Source organism: Schistocerca gregaria, chromosome 6 (assembly GCF_023897955.1).
Source record: "Schistocerca gregaria isolate iqSchGreg1 chromosome 6, iqSchGreg1.2, whole genome shotgun sequence".
NCBI classification, from domain to species: domain Eukaryota; kingdom Metazoa; phylum Arthropoda; class Insecta; order Orthoptera; family Acrididae; genus Schistocerca; species Schistocerca gregaria.
In genome coordinates this window covers 214,024,073-214,044,551 of record NC_064925.1, presented here as the reverse complement: position 1 = coordinate 214,044,551, position 20,479 = coordinate 214,024,073, and the positions used below count along the sequence as shown (strand labels likewise).

General features: G+C 42.2%; 1 protein-coding gene across 2 annotated transcripts in view; it reads right to left on the bottom strand.

Annotated features, from left to right (window-relative positions):
- Positions 1-20,479, bottom strand: part of LOC126278480 (slit homolog 1 protein-like) — a 187,769-nt gene that overhangs the window by 147,478 nt on the left and 19,812 nt on the right. The window contains exon 1 of one of the 2 annotated variants that reach the window (XM_049978632.1): positions 12,150-12,276. The exons of the other annotated variant lie outside the window; for it this stretch is intronic. Coding sequence (XP_049834589.1) covers positions 12,150-12,152 — 3 coding nt within the window. The 5' untranslated portion in view covers positions 12,153-12,276. Of the gene's footprint in view, positions 1-12,149; positions 12,277-20,479 lie in introns of those variants that run through there. 2 annotated transcript variants of the gene reach the window in all.

Sequence of the window (20,479 nt, the reverse complement as noted above, 5' to 3'; positions counted from 1 at the left end):
CTCAATGCGTATATGTGTCATACTCTCGGAATCTGTCCCATCCGTGTGTGTCTGCTACGGTCGGTTACGAGGAAGCAAATAGGCACCGGAATCGTAAGCTGTGTGTCAGTGCCGTTAACGACGTGCAGCTGAGGACAGTGAATTGCTTTCGGAAAAATACAGGTAGCATTTGTACCCAGACTCTTACCCAAGTCTGCTAATACGTTGTAGTTCTCTAACAGTGTACATGAAGGTTCTCCTGAACTGTGTTAGTTGAAAGGCGTTTGGAATGGAGGAAGTTGTGACTGATAACGTTTCAGAACATCTGTACTTACGTTATACGTATGATAATTCCTCTGATCGACCATCTCTAACTGTCCAATATTCTACCTGTTTTCACTACCCGTGAGCGCTATGCTGTGTAATTTGAAGTCCAATTATCAAAAACGTAACTCCAATTCCAATGATGGAAATTAATGTTTTATTACTACGAAATTGTTATTAACACTCCAGTAAATAATGAAATCAATTTCCACATCACAATTTACACGCAGTCGAGGCATAAAGACACTTTACGCATGCTGTAAATAAATGTTTTAAATTTTTCAAACAATGGAAAAACCAGTATGGAATGTAAAAATATTATGAGAAGGAACTGTTGTTTCACTTGCCCGAGACAGAAGTCGTGTGTGTGAGTTGTGTTTGCGCGCGCGCGTCTGTGTTTGTGTGTGTGTATTATTGACAAAGGCCATTGCCCGAAAGCTCTATGTGTGAAAATCTTTTTGTTGTGCCTATCTGCGACTCAGCATCTCCGCTATATGGTGAGTACTTTCCTTCTCATAATATTGTTTTACTTTTTTCTCGCTTAATCATTGTCTCTTTTGGTCTTGTTGTACAACTAATCAAGTAACACAGTACTCTAGATTCGAAAATATTATTTGAAAACTCCCACCTATTACAAACCAAATACCACACACTCAACAACTGATACCTAGGCTTCCTACTCTGCATATTTCAAACCATCATTTGTTTTCGAAGAAAAACAAAGTCAGCACAAAGAAGAATTATTTATAGAACTTCAGGTTATGAACGTAAACGTAGCCTGCATCATTCCCCCTCCAGTATCTAATCAGTTACTAGCATGTTTTTGGGGAAATTCGCAGCTAGACCAAATCGGGTAACTTTCTTTGGTGAGAATTTTGGAGGTGTGTGTAGCTCATGCGCAAGTGAAGTGCTCTGTAGGTCATGCTGCAGATCACTGGTGTCTACGTTCACAAGGGTGTAGGCAGGTTTCAGATTATCAAGTGGGATTTTAGTTGACACAATGAAGGGATACTCAAAACTGCAATTTAAACCTAGATCAAGATTCAATAACTTTGATCCGTAAGTTTTAATCTCAGATCCATTTGCAACATAAAGTTTGTAGTCTGCCCCTTTAACCCTATTCTTTGGGGACGCTGGTATAACAGAAACATCGACACTTCTCAGGTCAGCAGTTTTAGCCGTGACGAAAATAAAAATAGCAGTGCTTTTAAGAGCTATTGTATCTCGGCTTGATGCGGCCTCTGCTACGAGAATGTTGTCGCGATTGATGCTATCGCTTCCTAGATCTGGAGTTTCGTGCTTCAGTTTCTTACCAAAAGAGTTTTTCAGTGATACGAAGGAGTAACACGCCGCCGGGGACACTTCCATTTTCTTCGGTAATTATTAAAATATTTCGGATGCTTCCAGGAAGTTTGCCTAGTTAGAGTGTCTTTAAAATTTTGTATAAAACGTTCGTTCCTCCATAGCCTTTCATTTTCCGAAGCAGCTAACTGGGTTTCACGTCTGCTACTAATTTCCTGAATAGTTTCTTCCTTAAAAGTCATTAACAGTCTTACTCAGCTAACGAATATTTGTTGCTTTTGTGAGTGTTCACGAGATCCCATGTATTTTCGAAAATCAGGGCCCTAGTTGTGCTAAAAACTAACTGAATTTGGTTGGTTCAATCTGTATTCCCGCGACTATAAATTAAGCTTCAGCCTTACAAAACGGTATATCAGACTTTTGAGACCAGAACGGACACCAACTTTGTACACTTCGTCTTCGTATCACTATTTGGGATGTTACTGTTCCCTCTGTCTGCCAGAATGTAAACTGTTTGTCTTGTCGTAGAGTTAATTTTAGATTCGAAAATAATATTTGCAAATTTCCATTTGTTACAAGATAAATATCACACACTCAAGCAAAAAGACTGATACCTAGACCTGTTATTCTATGTATTTCAAAATGTCACTTGTTGTCAAAGAAAAATGAAGTCAACAGAAAGAAGAATTATTTACAGAACTATAGGTTATGAACGTAAACGTAACCCTACAGTCTCTCTGCCGTTGTTCCTTTGACAGTCACAACTGCGTCCTGTTGTATCAGTATTATCTTTTGGGATAGTTTTCAGGAGAGTACCTCAATGTTATTTTCCCAAAAGATCATTTCGGCATCGACTGTCACATCATCTTCAACATGATTATCATCACTTCACTCATCTTGTTCTGATTCATTGCGTTCATGCTCGTCTCCTCTCCAGGACCACTTTCACCTACACAGTAAAGTACCCTCGGAATTCCCTCGTCAGATAATTGTTTTCCTTCAATTTTTAGAAAAACTAATTGATAAGCTATATTACTCATCTCTGGCATCTATATGATTTATAATTATGGAGCCTATTATTTATACTATTATTGCTACTGGGGTACGTGGTGTCCCAACAAAGCTGCTAGTGAAAAACACAACCACTTCTCCAATTTTTCGCCTGCTACTGGATATGTCTCCAACTGGGCAAAGATTAGCCCAAGTCTCATATAACGAAATGCTGCCGTGTCTTAGAAATATTTAAAATTAAAATGACGAGGTATATAGCGTCCCACCCTAGCCTTCCGGGGCGAAATGGCCTCGACGTTATGAGAAGAAAAAGCACTACATCCTACGAGAGGTTGAAACTTCTGGTTTTTTGTGTTTATTTGTTAATGTCTCCTCACACGCTAAACCCTACAATTCACATCATCTAACAAACATTCTGCCTGTAACATTTACGCTCTCCTGTTTCTTCAAGAGACAGATTAACTATTCGTTTCCCTTGATGCTGTGGCAGAAGTCCTACTAAATTGTCCCTTCTTCAGATACAATTTTCCCACGTATTTTTCTCTCGGATGTTCTTTCCGTTACACTGCTGTCTTAATGTCTGCTTAATTTTAAACACTCTTCACAGGCCGTGCATTTCAAATGATTTCAGTATATTTAGCTCAAGATTTTACTTCCATTCTATGCCCTAAGAGCACATTTTTTTGAAACTAATTTTTTATTTCACGGCAGTTGTAAGCTGCATACCATCTCTACTGCCGTAACTTGTTAAACTTAGGGAATCGGATTACTGACTAGTAGCGAAGTTCGCGTTCGTGTATTACATTTGTGACTGTTAATGACCACCTAGTGCCTTAATTTCTACAATTATGGGTAGATTGATTTTTCAAATTACATTATTAGAGAAAGAAATACTTGACATTAGAACAGTTATGGGATTTAGTTTCATTATTTTTTTGTTTGTTTGATCCGCCTTCGTAGCTGAGTGGTCAGCGTAGATGGCACCCATGCTGAGGACCAGAGTTGTTGTTGTTGTGGTCTTCAGTCCAGAGACTGGTTTGATGCAGCTCTCCATGCTACTCTATATCCTGTGCAAGCTTCTTCTTCTCCCAGTACCTACGGCAGCCTACATCCTCCTGAATCTGCTCAGTGTATTCATCTCTTGGTCTCCCTCTACGATTTTTACCCTCCACGCTGCCCTCCAATGCTAAATTGGAGAGCTCTTGATGCCTCAGAACATGTCCTACCAACCGATCTCTTCTTCTAGTCAAGTTGTGCCACAAACTCCTCTTCTCCCCAATCCTGTTCAGTACCTCCTCATTAGTTATGTGATCTACCCATCTAATCTTCAGCATTCTTCTGTAGCACCACATTTCGAACGCTTCTATTCTCTTCTTGTCCAAACTATTTATCGTCCATGTTTCACTTCCATACATGGCCACGCTCCATTTAAATACTTTCAGAAACGACTTCCTGGCACTAAAAATCTATACTCGATGTTAACAAATTTCTCTTCTTCAGAAAGGCTTTCCTTGCCATTGCCAGTCTACATTTTATATCCTCTCTACTTCGACCATCAACAGTTATTTTGCTCCCCAAATAGCAAAACTCCTTTACTACTTTAAGTGTCTCATTTCCTAACCTAATACCCTCAGCATCACCCGAATGTCATGGGCGAACCTCAAAGTTTTTATTTCTTCTCCATGGATTTTAATACCTACTCCGAATTTTTCTTTTGTTACCTTTACTGCTTGTTCAATATACAGATTGAATAACATCGGGGGGAGGATACAGCCCTGTCTCACTCCCTTCCCAACCACTGCTTCCCTTTCATGTCCCTCGACCCTTAAAACTGCCATCTGGTTCCTGTACAAATTGTAAATAGCCTTTCACTCCCTGTATTTTATCCCTGCCACCTTCAGAATTTGAAAAAGAGTATTCCAGTTCACAATGTCAAAAGCTTTCTCTAAGTCTACAAACGCTAGAAACGTAGGTTTGCCTTTTCTTAATCTAGCTTCTAAAATAAGTCGTAGAGTCAGTATTGCCTCAATTGTTCCCATATTTCTACGGAATCCAAACTGATCTTCCCCGAGGTCAGCTTCTACCAGTTTTTCGTTTCGTCTGTAAAGAATTCGCGTTAGTACACTCCTGGAAATGGAAAAAAAGAACACATTGACACCGGTGTGTGAGACCCACCATACTTGCTCCGGACACTGCGAGAGGGCTGTACAAGCAATGATCACACACACGGCACAGCGGACACACCAGGAACCGCGGTGTTGGCCGTCGAATGGCGCTAGCTGCGCAGCATTTGCGCACCGCCGCCGTCAGTGTCAGCCAGTTCGCCGTGGCATACGGAGCTCCATCGCACTCTTTAACTCTGGTAGCATGCCGCGACAGCGTGGACGTGAACCGTATGTGCAGTTGACGGACTTTGAGCGAGGGCGTATAGTGGGCATGCGGGAGGCCGGGTGGACGTACCGCCGAATTGCTCAACACGTGGGGCGTGAGGTCTCCACAGTACATCGATGTTGTCGCCAGTGGTCGGCGGAAGGTGCACGTGCCCGTCGACCTGGGACCGGACCGCAGCGACGCACGGATGCTCGCCAAGACCGTAGGATCCTACGCAGTGCCGTAGGGGACCGCACCGCCACTTCCCAGCAAATTAGGGACACTGTTGCTCCTGGGGTATCGGCGAGGACCATTCGCAACCGTCTCCATGAAGCTGGGCTACGGTCCCGCACACCGTTAAGCCGTCTTTCGCTCACGCCCCAACATCGTGCAGCCCGCCTCCAGTGGTGTCGCGACAGGCGTGAATGGAGGGACGAATGGAGACGTGTCGTCTTCAGCGATGAGAGTCGCTTCTGCCTTGGTGCCAATGATGGTCGTATGCGTGTTTGGCGCCGTACAGGTGAGCGCCACAATCAGGACTGCATACGACCGAAGCACACAGGGCCAACACCCGGCATCATGGTGTGGGGAGCGATCTCCTACACTGGCCGTACACCTCTGGTGATCGTCGAGGGGACACTGAATAGTGCACGGTACATCCAAACCGTCATCGAACCCATCGTTCTACCATTCCTAGACCGGCAAGGGAACTTGCTGTTCCAACAGGACAATGCACGTCCGCATGTATCCCGTGCCACCCAACGTGCTCTAGAAGGTGTAAGTCAACTACCCTGGCCAGCAAGATCTCCGGATCTGTCCCCCATTGGGCATGTTTGGGACTGGATGAAGCGTCGTCTCACGCGGTCTGCACGTCCAGCAGGAACGCTGGTCCAACTGAGGCGCCAGGTGGAAATGGCATGGCAAGCCGTTCCACAGGACTACATGCGGCATCTCTACGATCGTCTCCATGGGAGAATAGCAGCCTGCATTGCTGCGAAAGGTGGATATACACTGTAGTAGTGCCGACATTGTGCATGCTCTGTTGCCTGTGTCTATGTGCCTGTGGTTCTGTCAGTGTGATCATGTGATGTATCTGACCCCAGGAATGTGTCAATAAAGTTTCCCCTTCTTGGGACAATGAATTCACGGTGTTCTTATTTCAATTTCCAGGAGTGTATTTTGCAGCTGTGATTTATTTCTTCGGGATTGGAATTATTATATTCTTCTTAAAGTCTGAGGGTATTTCGCAGGTCTCATACATTTTTCTCACCAGATAGTGGAGTTTTGTCAGGACTGGCTCTCCCAAGGCTGTCAGTAGTTCTAATGGAATGTTGTCTACTCCCGGGGCCTTGTTTCGACTTAGGTCTTTCAGTGCTCTATCAAACTCTTCACGCAGTATCATATCCATCATTTTGTCTTCATCTACATTCTCTTCTATTTCCATAATATTGTCCTCAAGCACGTCGCCTTTGAATAGTCCCTCTATATACTCCTTCCACCTTTCTGCTTTCCCTTCTTTGCTTAGAACTGGGTTTCCATCTGAGCTCTGGATATTCATACAAGTCGTTCTCTTTCCTCCAAATGTCTCTTTAATTTTCCTGTAGGCAGTATCTATCTTACTCCTAGTGAGATAAGCCTCTACATCCTTACATTTGTCCTCTAGCCATGCCTGCTTAGCGATTTTGGACTTCCTGTCGATCTCGTTTTTGAAACGTTTGTTTTCCTTTTTGCGTGCTTCATTTACTGCATTTTTATATTTTCTCCTTTCATCAATTAAATTCAATATTTCTTCTGTCACCCATGGATTTGTACTAGCCCTTGTCTTTTTACTTACTTGATCCTCTACTGCCTTAATCCCTCAAAGCTACCCATTCTTCTTCTACTGTATTTCTTTCCCCCATTCTTGTCAATTGTTGCCTTATGCTCTTCCTGAAACTCTGTACAACCTCTGGTTTAGTCAGTTTATCCAGGTCCCATCTCCTTAAATTCCCACCTTTTTGCAGTTTCTTCAGTTTTAATCTACAGTTCATAACCAATAGATTGTGGTCAGAGTCCACATCTGCCCCTGGAAGTGTCTTACAATTTAAAGCCTGGTTCCTATATCTCTGTTTTACCTTTATATAATCTATCTGAAACCTGTCAGTATGTCCAGGGTTCTTCCATGTATACAGCCTTCTTTTTTGGATCGTGAACCAAGTTTTAGCTATGATTAAGTTGTGCTCTGTGCAAAATTCCACCAGGCGGCTTCCTCTTTCATTTATTACCCCCAATACATATTCACCTACTACGTATCCTTCTCTTCCTTTTCCTACTATCGAATTACAGTCACCCATGACTATTAAATTTTCGTCTCCCTTCACTACCTGAATAATTTCTTTTATCTCATCATACATTTCTTCAATTTCTTCGTCATCTGCAGAGCCAGTTGGCATATAGACTTGTACTACTGTCGTAAGCATTGGTTTCGTGTCTATCTTGGCAAGAACAATGCGTTCGCTGTGCTGTTTATAATAGCTTACCCGCGTTCCTATTTTCCTATTCATTATTAAACCTACTCCTGCTTTACCCCTATTTGATTTTTTACCCAATTTCGATTTTGTATTTATAACCCTGTATTCACCTGACCAGAAGTCTTGTTCCTCCTGTCACCGAACTTCACTAATTCCCACTATGTCCAACTTTAATCTATCCATTTCCCTTTTTAAATTTTCTAACCTACCTGCCCGATTAAGGGATCTGACATTCCACGCTTCGATCCGTAGAATGCCAGTTTTATTTCTCCTGATAACGACGTCCTCCTGACCAGAGTAGGATTCCCGAATTGTTCCTTAGTGGAGTGACTGGACTGGCGTACACGCAGCTACTTGACAGAATGGTAGCGATTACACGGTAAGGAAAGACTTGATAACGGCTGGGAGAGCGCTTTGGTGACAACACGCCTCTACATACAGCACACAGAGGATGACACGGCAGCCGGTATACATCCCTTAGGCCTTCACGGCCTGGATGAGGAACTCTTTGATTTTTTGTGTTTATTCTGAAAACAATTAATTACAACAATCAGTTCGAAATACACATATCCAATTTGGATATCAAAAATTCAAATGGCTCAGAGCACTATGGGACTTAACATCTGAAGTAATCAGTCCCCTAGAAGTTAGAACTACATAAACCTGACTAACATAAGGGCATCACACACATCCATGCTCGAGGCAGGATTCGAACCTGTAATCGTAGCGGTCGTGCGGTTCCAGACTGAAGGGCCTAGAGCCGCTCGGCCACAACGGTCGGCCAATTTGGATATCACAATTCTGGCTTCCTGTCTTTGTAATCCATGACGACTGATACGGAATGAATAGTCTTTTGAAAATAAATTTAACGTGAGTTTCAATCATTAACGGCCGCAATACATGATAGAACATATTCTAAGTTTATTCAACAGTCCCTGTAGATCGTTACAAGCGAGTAGCGATCGATGACTATTTCAGTTAAATCCAATAAACCTCACCCTCACCATAGTAATTTGCTTGCTTAAACTTTTGATACCGTTAATAGTATGGGAAATATAAACTTTTAGCGAAAGTTAATCATTTCAAAAACGCCCGCGGGTTTAATCCGCGCCTTTCATGCATATCAACAGTTGTCTATAAAATCACTTCCAACAAGAACGTGCGCCTCGTTCTCCAGACCACTTGTACCTGCCACGAACTAATTATAGGTGACAGCAAGTTGTAGTAGATGAAGAAGACATGACACAGTGGCTGTATCTGAGGGGATAGACTGCCACATGTGTAATTAACTTCTAGTGTGCTATAAGAGCTAAAATAAAAAAAAGAACGCACCACGAAGGGATTATCCGAAAGGGACGAATATCTAAAGACTAATAAACAACCGAATATAGTTCAGAAAATTGGATGATGTATTTAAGAAGAAGAGCTTCACAAAAAGATCCACCTTTGGCCCTTGTGCAAGCAGTCATTTGGCTTGGCATTGATTAATAGAATTATTGGATGTCCTCCTGAGCGATATCATACCACATTGTGTACAACTGTCGCGTTAGGTCAACACAATCCCGAGCAACTCAAAGGACTTGCCCATAATGCTCCAAATGTTCTCATTTGGGGAGAGATCCGGCCAAGTAGAAACTCTCGCCCTGTGCGAGTGGACATTATTTTTTATGAAATGTTAGCCAAGGATGGCTTGCTATGAAGTGCAACGAAACGGGACGCACAAATCGTCGACGTACCGTACCGCTGTATGGCTGCCGCAGATGACAAGCAGTACCCATAATTTTTCAGGATGTGGCAAAGACTCGACTACTGTCTGAAGTAGTCCCGGAGGGAACTGACACCATAAATCCTGGAGGGCTGTCCATAAATCCGTAAGAACACGAGGGGTGGAGATCTCTTCTGAGCAGCACGATGCAAGGCATCCGAGATATGCTAAATAAAATTCATGTCTGGGGAGTCTGGTGACCAGGAGAAGTGTTTAAACTCGGAAGAGTGTTCCTGGAGCCACTCTGTAACAATTCTGGATGCGTGGGGTGTCGCATTGTCCTGCTGGAATTGCCACAGTCCGACGGAATGGACAATGGACATGAGTGGATGCAGGTGATCAGACAGGATGCTTACGTACGAGTCACCTGTCAGAGTCGTAATTAGACGTATCAGGAGCCTCAAATCACTCCAAATGCACATAACCCACACCAGTACAGGGCTTCCACCAGCTTGAACAGTCCCCTCCTGACGTGCAAGGTCCATGCATTCATGAGGTTGTCTCCATGCCCGTCCACGTCCATCCTCTCGATATAATTTGAAACGAAACTCGTCCGACTAGGCAACATGTTTCCGTCACGAAAAATCCAATGTCGGTGTTGAAGGGCCTAGGCGAGGCGTAATGCTTTGTGTCGTGCAGTCATCGAGGGTACACGATTGGGCCTTCGGTTCCGAAAGCCCCTTATCGATGATGTTCCGTTGAATGGTTCGCCGGTTGACATTTTTTGATGATGAGGAGGAAATTGTCGTTACCAGCATTTGGGCGCACAAAGAAAAGAGGTGCTAATATACGGCTGCTGATCGCGAGACACTTTGCGCCAGTGCGTTGGCTAAAATCGCAAATATCTCCTCATCTCGTGGTGTGATGGGACCAACAGCTGTTGATGGGGACCTGTCCTTAGGGCGTCCTTGAGGAGTTCGGCGCCACCTCCCCGCCCGCCCCACTCCAAGTTTTTAGAGAGGTATAGGCAATTATCCGGCGCCGAGGTGCACCAACAACACAAGCACAGCGATACACTCCACACACCCACGCACACACATACGCGACAGTCATACATTCTAAACAGGTAAACTTAACACATAAGGGTCACACTTCACAAAGGAACCATACCTAATGGAACGACTAAATCTGTCTCAAGACGCAACACGCTACCGATCAGTATCTCGTGGTCTCTGTCAAGGTACTCTACAAGTCTTCCTTCCTTACCGTTTACTTATAGCCACACGCTTGGAACATGGTTAGACATCCGTGCTGTACGTAGTCGGGACGGTAAATTTCATCTCAGCTAAGCATTTGCAAGACTACTATTCACAGCATCTTAATGAAGCGTAAACCTATGTGAAACAACTAATAAGTTATGAAGCTTATTTTGCACTCCATAAACGCGAGGCGTTGCCAGAACCAGCGAAATTAAATCAGGCGGTGCTGTGGGAAAGATGTTACGAAATTAGACGTTAAAAAGAATCGATGAGATTTGCTATTTACATGGCGAAATAAATGAGGACGGCTGAAGTAGAGCTGATTATAATATGCAGATTAGCAAAAAGAAAGAACCTTTCAGAAAAAGAGAAATTTGCTGACACAAAGTATAAATTTGAGTTACATATGAAGACGTTTGAACAAGATAATATGAAGAGCTGCATCAAACCTGTTTTCGAGCTGAAGACCACAACAACAACAAATATAACACTGACTTTTTTCGATCCTTATCTAGTTTAAACAATGTATTGCAGGCCACTAGCGGCCATTGCAACTATCAAATGCGTTTGTATTTAGAGCTTTTTTAAAAATTAAAGCGTAACTGATCTATGATTGGAAATAGCTGCTCTTAGCAAATACTTAGTGATTATTTAAAGTGAATCGATCACATAAATCTAATTGTGGAAAGACATATGTCAGAGAATATTCAATAGGAGGGAACTGCAAGTCATCCAGGTCGCTCGCTTATAAAATTTTGCAGCCTATTCAGTGTACATGTTACGAAGTCAGACTGAGCTGACGGATAGAGGGAAAAGGATTGTGTGTGTGTGTGAGAGAGAGAGAGAGAGGGGAGAGACAGAGAGAGAGAGAGAGAGAGAGAGAGAGAGAGAGAGAGAAGAAGAAAATTTTGCAAAAACAGACTTAATGTCTTTTGGGACAACAGCAATCAGTGAAATTATAATGTTACTTAAAAACCGTCTTGATTGCAAATATTTTTATTCCTGTAACTGAAATATTAGATCTGAAGATGGTTCTGAATGAACCGAAACCGGTCATATGAATAAAAATATTTGCAATCAAGACGGTTTTTAAGTAACATTAGAAGAAGAAAAGATCAGTTCGTCATAACTTGCTTCTTCATCGCAAGAGCATTAAGAAGATGCTCAAACAGTTCACATTCCACACGCCCTGAGAAAGATGCTGTCTAACCCTGATAGTATTTCTGCATAAATACCGGGAGCACACGTTTCCAAGATGATTCAAAAACAAATAACTAACTCCCACGACTATTATACATAGTGGCCGTAAGTACAAAATTAGATGGAACTTATAATGGGTGGTAACAACGGCACTTCTTTCCTCACCCCATCCAAGAATGAAAAAGCGAGGAGATTAACAAAGCTCACACATCGCATATGCTATGACACAACAATGCTTTGCTGTGCAAAAATATTTTATACCTGTATGTAGCTCCTACCTAGATGGTCGGAGAAACCGCTATGTAATGACTCGAGCGGCGAAATAACAAAAATGATCAGCACTATGGTGAAAGATAGTGAAAACGATGATAAAGTGAGACAGTTATTATAACTGTACAGCAGAACGCTACGTGACGGAGGGTCAGTTACACCATTACTGAAGTGAACTAACACTTAGCAAATGGTCGCATAAAATTGCAGCTACCATACCATCGCTGCGGCATCTTGACAACGTGAGCCCTTGGAGATTCTGTTTGTACAAGGTGTTGCCGAAGTCAGACGGAAGTTTCTTCTCGACGCTGCTGTGACTGCAGCAACGTAACTCGTCTCATTCCAAGGCGAGCCGTGCAGCGACTGTTCCTCAGTCGCCGCTCAGTGACCTAGATTCTAGTCAGATAACGGCGAACGTAGCGTATTAGCTACCGCGCTGTGTGGCGCCTGTTCCGTAAACGAAGGCGTCAGAAACTTCATTGATCACTTATAAGCTGAACTACGAGTATATCCGTAGCGCGTCCGGGATTCCACACTTTATACGAAAGTGGCATTAACGAAGGAACGCTAGTTGAGATTCAACGTTCCCTCGACACCAAAGTCATTACAGATGGAGATTAAGCAGGGATTGTACAAGGTTGTGGGAAGGGGGGAGGGGCAGGGGGAAGAGGGAGTAATCGATCGTGGCTGTTACTGAGGTACTACTTAGTAGCCATCTCAAGGGAACCTAACCGGAGGCAAACGGTGTTTTGAACCATGCCTTTAACAGCTGCAAAACCGGCTAGATTTTTCATAAGGATTCATTCTAATAATAGAGTGATTGTGATCTTTACTAAAGAGAATGCAGCCTTTGTAACAGGGGAGGGGGGGGGGAGACAAGCCATTGATACCAAAGGAAGTATGTGTTAACGCAAACCTGATCTACATGGGTGACATGGGTGACAATCTGAGCAGCTCTCTTAGGTTGTTCGCGGATAATTTACCGTCTTGTAAGGTCATCCGAAGACCAGTATCAGTTGCAAAGCGATTTAGAAAAGATTGCTGTATGGTGTGACAGGTGGCAGTTGACGCTAAATAACGAAAAGTGTGAGGTGATCCACATGAGTTCCAAAAGAAATCCGTTGGAATTCGATTACTCGATAAATAGTACAATTCTCAAGGCTGTCAATTCAATTAAGTACCTGGGTTTTAAAATTACGAACAACTTCAGTTAGATAGACCACATAGATAATATTGTGGTGAAGGCGAGCCGAAGGTTGCATTTCATTGCCAGGACACTTAGAAGATTCAACAAGTCCACTAAAGAGACGGCTTACACTTCACTCATTCGTCCTCTGTTAGAATATTGCTGCACAGTGTGGGATCCTTACCAGGTGGGATTGACGGAGGACATCGAAAGGGTGCAAAAAAGGGCAGCTCGTTTTGTACTATCACGTAATAGGGGAGAGAGTGTGGCAGATATCATACGCGAATTGGGATGGAAGTCATTAAAGCAAAGACATTTTTCGTCGTGGCGAGATCTATTTACGAAATTTCAATCACCAACTTTCTCTTCCGATGCGAAAATATTTTGTTGAGCCCAACCTACATAGGTAGGAATGATCATCAAAATAAAATAAGAGAAATCAGAGCTCTAACAGAAAGGTTTAGGTGTTCGTTTTTCCTGCGCGCTGTTCGGGAGTGGAATGGTAGAGAGATAGTATGATTGTGGTTCGATCAACCCTCTGCCAAGCACTTAAATGTGAATTTCAGAGTAATCGTGTAGATGTCGATGTAGATGTAGATGTAGAATTCTGTTATGCATGAGGCGGAATTATGGGCCTTATGAAAAACGGATGATCCGGCTGAGTAACGCAATTTGACTCTTAGTCTGCTCACGAGCTATGGCCATTAATTGCAATCGTTGATCACGTAGGCTGACGTGAGGATCAATGAACTATACTGGACGGGATGTATCTGGAACATCTTAGGTGATTAGAAAGTTAGCAGACAGGAATACAATTAAATACTTAGCTTTAATTCAGCATCAGCGGTGAACGTCGATCTTGACTATGTACAATATTATTTACAAGTGCAGTTATAGGCTGAACTGCCAATACTTCCTTTCAATTCTGATTGCTCCACACGTACAGATCAATTGTCAATGCATAAACTGTATGTGGCGCCTGGCTAGGTCGTAGCTACTGACTTAGCTGAAGACTATTCTAACTATCGTTTCTGCAAATGAGATCTCTGAAGCTATAACAAGTGAACCATTCTTATTAAAGTCGGCTGTAGAACTCAGCTTGTCTCGTAAGAACAGCCGAGAGGCGAAGCTCGGTCTTCTGCTAGCGTCGACAGTGGCGACGCGCGAGTCCGATGTGTACTGACGTACCGAGGCCGGTTTGAAGCCGACAACCTAGCAAGTGTGGTGCCTTGTGGTAACACCACAAATTCGTTTCATGAAGTAAAGAAAGTAGTCACAGGCAACACTTGCTGATCCGAATCTCGACAAAGCTTTCTCATTTAAACGAACTAATTGTCTGTTTGCTTTAAAAACTCTGCGTCAATCGAAAGATCCTACTTCCTTTGGCACACTTAAATCGATACGATTTTCATGACGCACCGCCCACAAACACGGCACAATTCTAAGTAAACGGGCTATCCAGCATTCGTTAATTCTATTGTTTCGTCAGTTGTTTCGATAGTTTCTTCGGCTTTGGGTACCATTGTTTCCCTTCGTTTACTTAACATTAGGTACCGCTTCACAGTACATAAATCAGTTGTAAAAATGGCTTCAAGGAGTCTCGCAGGACTATCTTCCTGATATTGCTCGATAATTTTCTGCCGTTTTACAATTTAAGTCACCGTTTTATCACCTGCTTTTATTGTTTCTTATCTTCTTCCTACGTTTTAAAAAGTATGTAGGCTGCAGAGCAGCGTATTAAGCTGCTGCCAGCCCGCCCCCTTAGGGGGCCGTCGCATGAAAAGCCGTTACCATACACTCAGGACAGGTCCCTCTACAACATACTTAAGACTAATCAGAATCTGTGATTAACAGGTCTGATGGTCCTCTTGTGGGATCCACTAGAGGGCGCTTCCTCCTCGACTGAAGATTTGTTTACGTTAAAGCCAATCATGTCTCACGGGCGCCTGCATCAGGAGGACGGGCACACCGGATCAACAGGTATTTGTTGTGAACTGGGCAGCTGCCTAGAGTAGGTTATAACCATTGCAGTATGCGTTTGTGATGAATTCACCCTTTTACTGAGCAAGTCAACAGCTTCTTCCTGTTTGTTGCGTTTATTTCGACAGTATGTCTAAATAATGTCCGCGTATCAGTGTTTGTAATGCTTGTTTTGTCTGGGTGCAAACACGATGCTGTCTTGTATCTAGCGTTTGTGGCTCAGGTATGTGGTACCCTTACCAAATCAGACTAACACCTAACTCTGGATAATGAAATTGTACAGAAGAAGTTTGAGAGAGCCACGGAAATGTTGAGAAATATGAATTGTCAGATTGCTGAAGGTAGACGGAAATTACCTCGTGAAAGCCTTCTTACAAAATTTCAAAAACCAGTATTATGTGACGAATATAAAGACATTATTTAGCATTCTATATATCAATCTAACAGGAACCAAGAACTTCAGATTAGACTAATCACTGTAGAGACAAAAGCATTTAAGCACTATGCACGCGCTCCATTCACGATTGGAATGTCAAGGAACTGTAGCATGTGATTTTAGGCTAAGTACCCTCCGTCATAAACTTCAGTGGTTTGTAGTAGACACATGATTTTGAAATTAATTAAACATCTTAATAGTTTCCTCAAACCTTAAACTTAGTTTATTCAGTTCTTTCATTAAACATGATGAGATGAAGAAGCTTGCACAGGACAGAGTAGCATGGAGAGCTGCATCAAACCAGTCACAGGACTGAAGACAACAGCAACAACCATATTCAGTAATGCAGCAGCATTAATAGCACTCTTACGTTTGGCTGTTTCCACGTGGCCTTTATATCACCCTTTGTGTCAAACAGAAAATTCTCCAGTACATAGTGTGAAATATTCATGTCGAGTGTTACTGTAATTACACAACTTCAAAAAGCTGCCTTACCGTTGCCAAGTTAACATGGAACATAATCTTTCTTTTATGTGCAGTAAACAATCAAAAAATGGAGATAAAACGATCAAAAATGTGTAGACGAGTTATTAAAAAAAGTAACGTAAATACATCGTCCTGTCGCGTTGCCAAATGACTGAACCTGTGGTGGAAACGGTAACCTCAACTCCCTATTGACGTAATGGCTTGCTCGAAGGTCGGCTGAGAGATGTCTGATATATAGGTCTCAAACTATATATATAAAAAAAAATACTCGTCAATGGTAACTGTCTCAAACCCCGGATATTACATGGCCAAAATTAAAAAATCAGGACTGTCTGGGGTAATCCCTGACGTATCCTAAGCCTAAAGCCTATTTATGGCGACGAAATTTTGAATTTTCTGTCGTATTGAACGCTATTTTAACTTTTGTTCTGAAACATACGCTTAATTTCATGCGATTTACTTCTATTATATTTTATACTAACATACTCCTTAGAGCACTACTTTTAATGCAGTGACATTAAGTTTCATTGTCAGATATTCATTATCCTGCATTTGGATAAATACATTTATCATCTGATACTTCTTTCAAAATTCGAAACTCTGTTTCTTTAATCATCTGGAAACGTATTTGAGTAAAATAATAGAAACACACAGTAGGAACCACCGTATTTATAGAGTTGAGAATGACTGTATTTATTATCGATTTCATCCACACTGGTCGATTTTCTGAGAAAAGTGTCCCCTTCTTACAAAACATAGTACTGGTCGAAGTTAGGAAAAAATCCAGTAAACCTGCGTCTGGAAGCAAATACATGGGACGCTTACCTGCGTCGAGAGGATCAGTAATTAGTGGTGAAGGGGCTATCTTTGTTGATGCCCGTTACTCGTTTCACACTGGTCGTGTCTGTGTATACGTTGTCCAGCTAAGGAGTCTCTGGTTTCAAAATCATCTCGAAAAATTAAGATCGAAAGACGACTGCACCAGAACCTGTTAATTGTCAAAGGTGATTGAATTTTATAGAGAAATTGTACAGAATTTCTGTATTTTCAACATTGCAGCACGGTCAGCAATCGTGATAATCTAACACATAAGACCAGGTAATGGTTGGTTGGCAGGAGCCGAGCAGTATTTCAGTGGCGGTGTGACACAGATGGTCGGGTTTGATGTACTTCACTTTAGACATCCCTTAAGGTAGTGGCTAGCATGCGTGCATTTGAGCACGTGACATTTGGTATATGATTCCCATCAGGTGGTCTCACCACATATGGTTCTTACATAATGTGGCACACATGGTTTTTAAATAATTAAGATGCCCTCATATATCCCATAGAAAAGTCGTATTCATGTATGTGGTTACTATCCCACGAGCGATGAAATGGAGCCTCAGGTGACAAGATGTTTAGCTTATTCGTCTCGACCTTTTGGGATTTAATTCCCTTTACATTTATTTGTAGTTGCAATCCAGAGACTTCATCCTTGTTCATTTATGGGCAAATTGGTAGCTATCTTTTCTTTTTAATTCTTCCCTGTGAAGAACATGCAGTTTTCCCATGTCAAGTGTCCACAAAATTTTCCTACCTGTCTTTTCGGGTCAAGCACGTTTTATCACATCTATTTAATAATAGCCTTTAATCAAGAGGCTATGATTCTTTTGTAGCGCTTAGTGAAATTGACCTATGTCGGTCAATAAAGGGCGATGAAAGGGCGTTACACGTCCGTTCACGCAATTACCATATTTTTTGCACGTAAAACATAACTTGACCTATGCTGGTCATTTGCTATTACATGGCGATGAAGTGACATTGTTCGCGTTATTTTTAGCAATACGATAAAAAATTAATGTTGATAATATTCGTCATTCAGTGCGTGTCAGCAATAAGTATATCTGCATCAAATAACATCTACTCGATCATCTGTGTCAAGGTTAACCGAGACTGCATTAAGGCGTTTACATACTACAGTATCGCTGTTATATGTCCTATGTCATCTTTCACTATTAACGATGGGTGCGTTGTGCACCATTCGTTGTGAAAGGGTCGATATATTCTAATAGTGTAAGTCGGGATAGTGTGCTCTAACTTGTATAAATCCATGCATAGATCGTCACATTTTAGTCATAACCTGCTGCACAGGCTTTATGTTTAAGATTCTCAACCATTTGTTCTAAGATATAACTGCGTTGGTCTTTTATCTTTGACAGTCTGTTAGACATGCGCCATGTTGCCCGCCAGGTTGATTTGCAGCGCGTTATCTAGTCCTACTTAGTTTAACGTGAGCTCCCGAGGCCTACCGCATGGCGTCCATGGAGACGAGACGCACGCCAGATCTTAAGTCTTGGTGTTGACTAATAGTTAGGTGCCGCATTTTTAAAATGCGACTACGCATATTCAGGCTGTTTTAGTTTTATTTCTAGACCAAGCCCTTTTAGAAATTTATAGATTCAGGTATATCTTCGAGAAGAAGTCTCAATTACTTGGGCTGAAACCTAGGTAAAGGTTGATTTAATTACAGCAATCGAGGCTGATAGTTTCTTATATATTAAAATTATACAGAAGTTTGGAAATATTTCGAAAAGCTGCTAACAGATGGCACAGTACAGCTCGTACAGTATCAAGGTGCTTAACAAAACTCGCCCTCTCCAAGCAATCTTTGCAATATCATAATCTTTTCGAAAGGTATACTACTCGCAGTACGCAGGTGGCTCTAACGAACAAGGAAATTCGCCATCACATTTTGTAGTGTTTCAAGCGTCGCGGGTAGCTAGTGTGCCCACAAAAAGTAGTTCCAAGGAGTCAGATCAGAGGAATGTGGTGGCCAGTCCATCCTTGCGCCAGTAAATTTGCAGTATTCCAACGCAATGACGCTATTCGACAAGTATTCATCGAGAAAGCGAAAGCGAAGCCCATCTAGCATGAACAGCTCGATGCCTCGTCGATCCTTCAACACTAGCTGAATTTCTCCAAACTTGCAACGTAACGTTCACCAGCGATGTTTTCTCGGACGAAAAAAGGGTCAGTGATGCCTCTGCTGACACCGCAGCGCAAACAGTAACTTTGGGAGAATACGGTGGTTTCTTTCAAACAAATGAGAATTTACGGAATCAGGTGAAATAATCATTACAGCGACTTGTTACTATAAGACAATCAGTCTCTGATTCTGTTGCTAAGTTACACACAAAATTTAATTATATCTTCAACACAATATTTTTTACAACAATACATGAACAGCTCGATGCCTCGTCGATCCTTCAACACTAGCTGAATTTCTCCAAACTTGCAACGTAAAGTTCACCAGCAATGTTTTCTCGGACGAAAAAAGGGCCCGAACGGGGAGTGATCAAAAATCATTTCATGACTGTGTTTAAAAATGTCAGTGCTTCTTTTAACTTTCATTTTTTCATGTGGATACAATTCATCCGAGAAAGAAAAGTGGGAAAAACCATTTAATCGATCCGAAGAACGAAAACAGGAAATACCAAAAAAACGCGAGTATACAGCCGTACAGCTATCAAAGACAGCAAAAAGTGAAATTTTCATACGCGGTAGCCAAGCTTTCGTAGTGACGTAGCGTCTTTCGAGTTGATCAAAACTTAACCCTGTCTTCTTCAGCCTTGAAACTGCTTTATTTCAGTTTTTCCTTAGTAAAGTCTTCGGTAGTTAAATTCAGTGAAAATGTATTATTGTCAGTGCAGCGCAAAAAATTACAATATGGCGTGTAGTTACACTCAAAGGTGGTAAAACGCGTCATTTCATTTGTTTGTAATAAATAGGTACTATCTTGTCTTCTTGGCGTACGTGACCGTCAGTTGTTAGCCGCAGTTTAAATTTCATCTCAGTTTCCAGCAAGCCATAGTACTACGTCACAGACAAACGACTAACGGCAGCGAAAATATCTGTAGCACCTTGACGTTTGAAAAATAATTCGCGAACATGGCTGACAGTAAACAGCGGACACAGGCAAAACCAGATGACGGCGGTGATTCGAATGGACCTCCGTATCCATTACGAGCACGCTCGATAGGTACACTCGCGGAGGCAGAAGCAGCAGCGACTGAAGTTTTAGAAGCCGGTCCTAGTGTGCAAACTATTCCCGTTTTTGAAAAAAAAAAGACCTGTCTGCAATCATCGAATCAATAATGGAAAGCAGCCGGCCTGAGTGGCAGAGCGGTTCTAGGCGCTACAGTCTGGAACCGCGTGACCGCTACGGTCGCAGGTTCGAATCCTGCCTCGGGTATGGATGTGTGTGATGTCCTTAGGTTAGTTAGGTTTAAGTAGTTTTAAGTTCTAGGGGACTGATGACCCCAGAAGTTAAGTCTCATAGTGCTCAGAGCCATTTGAACCATTTGAATAATGCAAAGTAAGTTCGAAAGTCAAAGACAGAAGGAAACACAAAGAAGGGAACGTGAAAGGCAGGAAAAATGGATAAAATGGTCGTCGAAGAAAATGAAAAGGCCGAAAGAC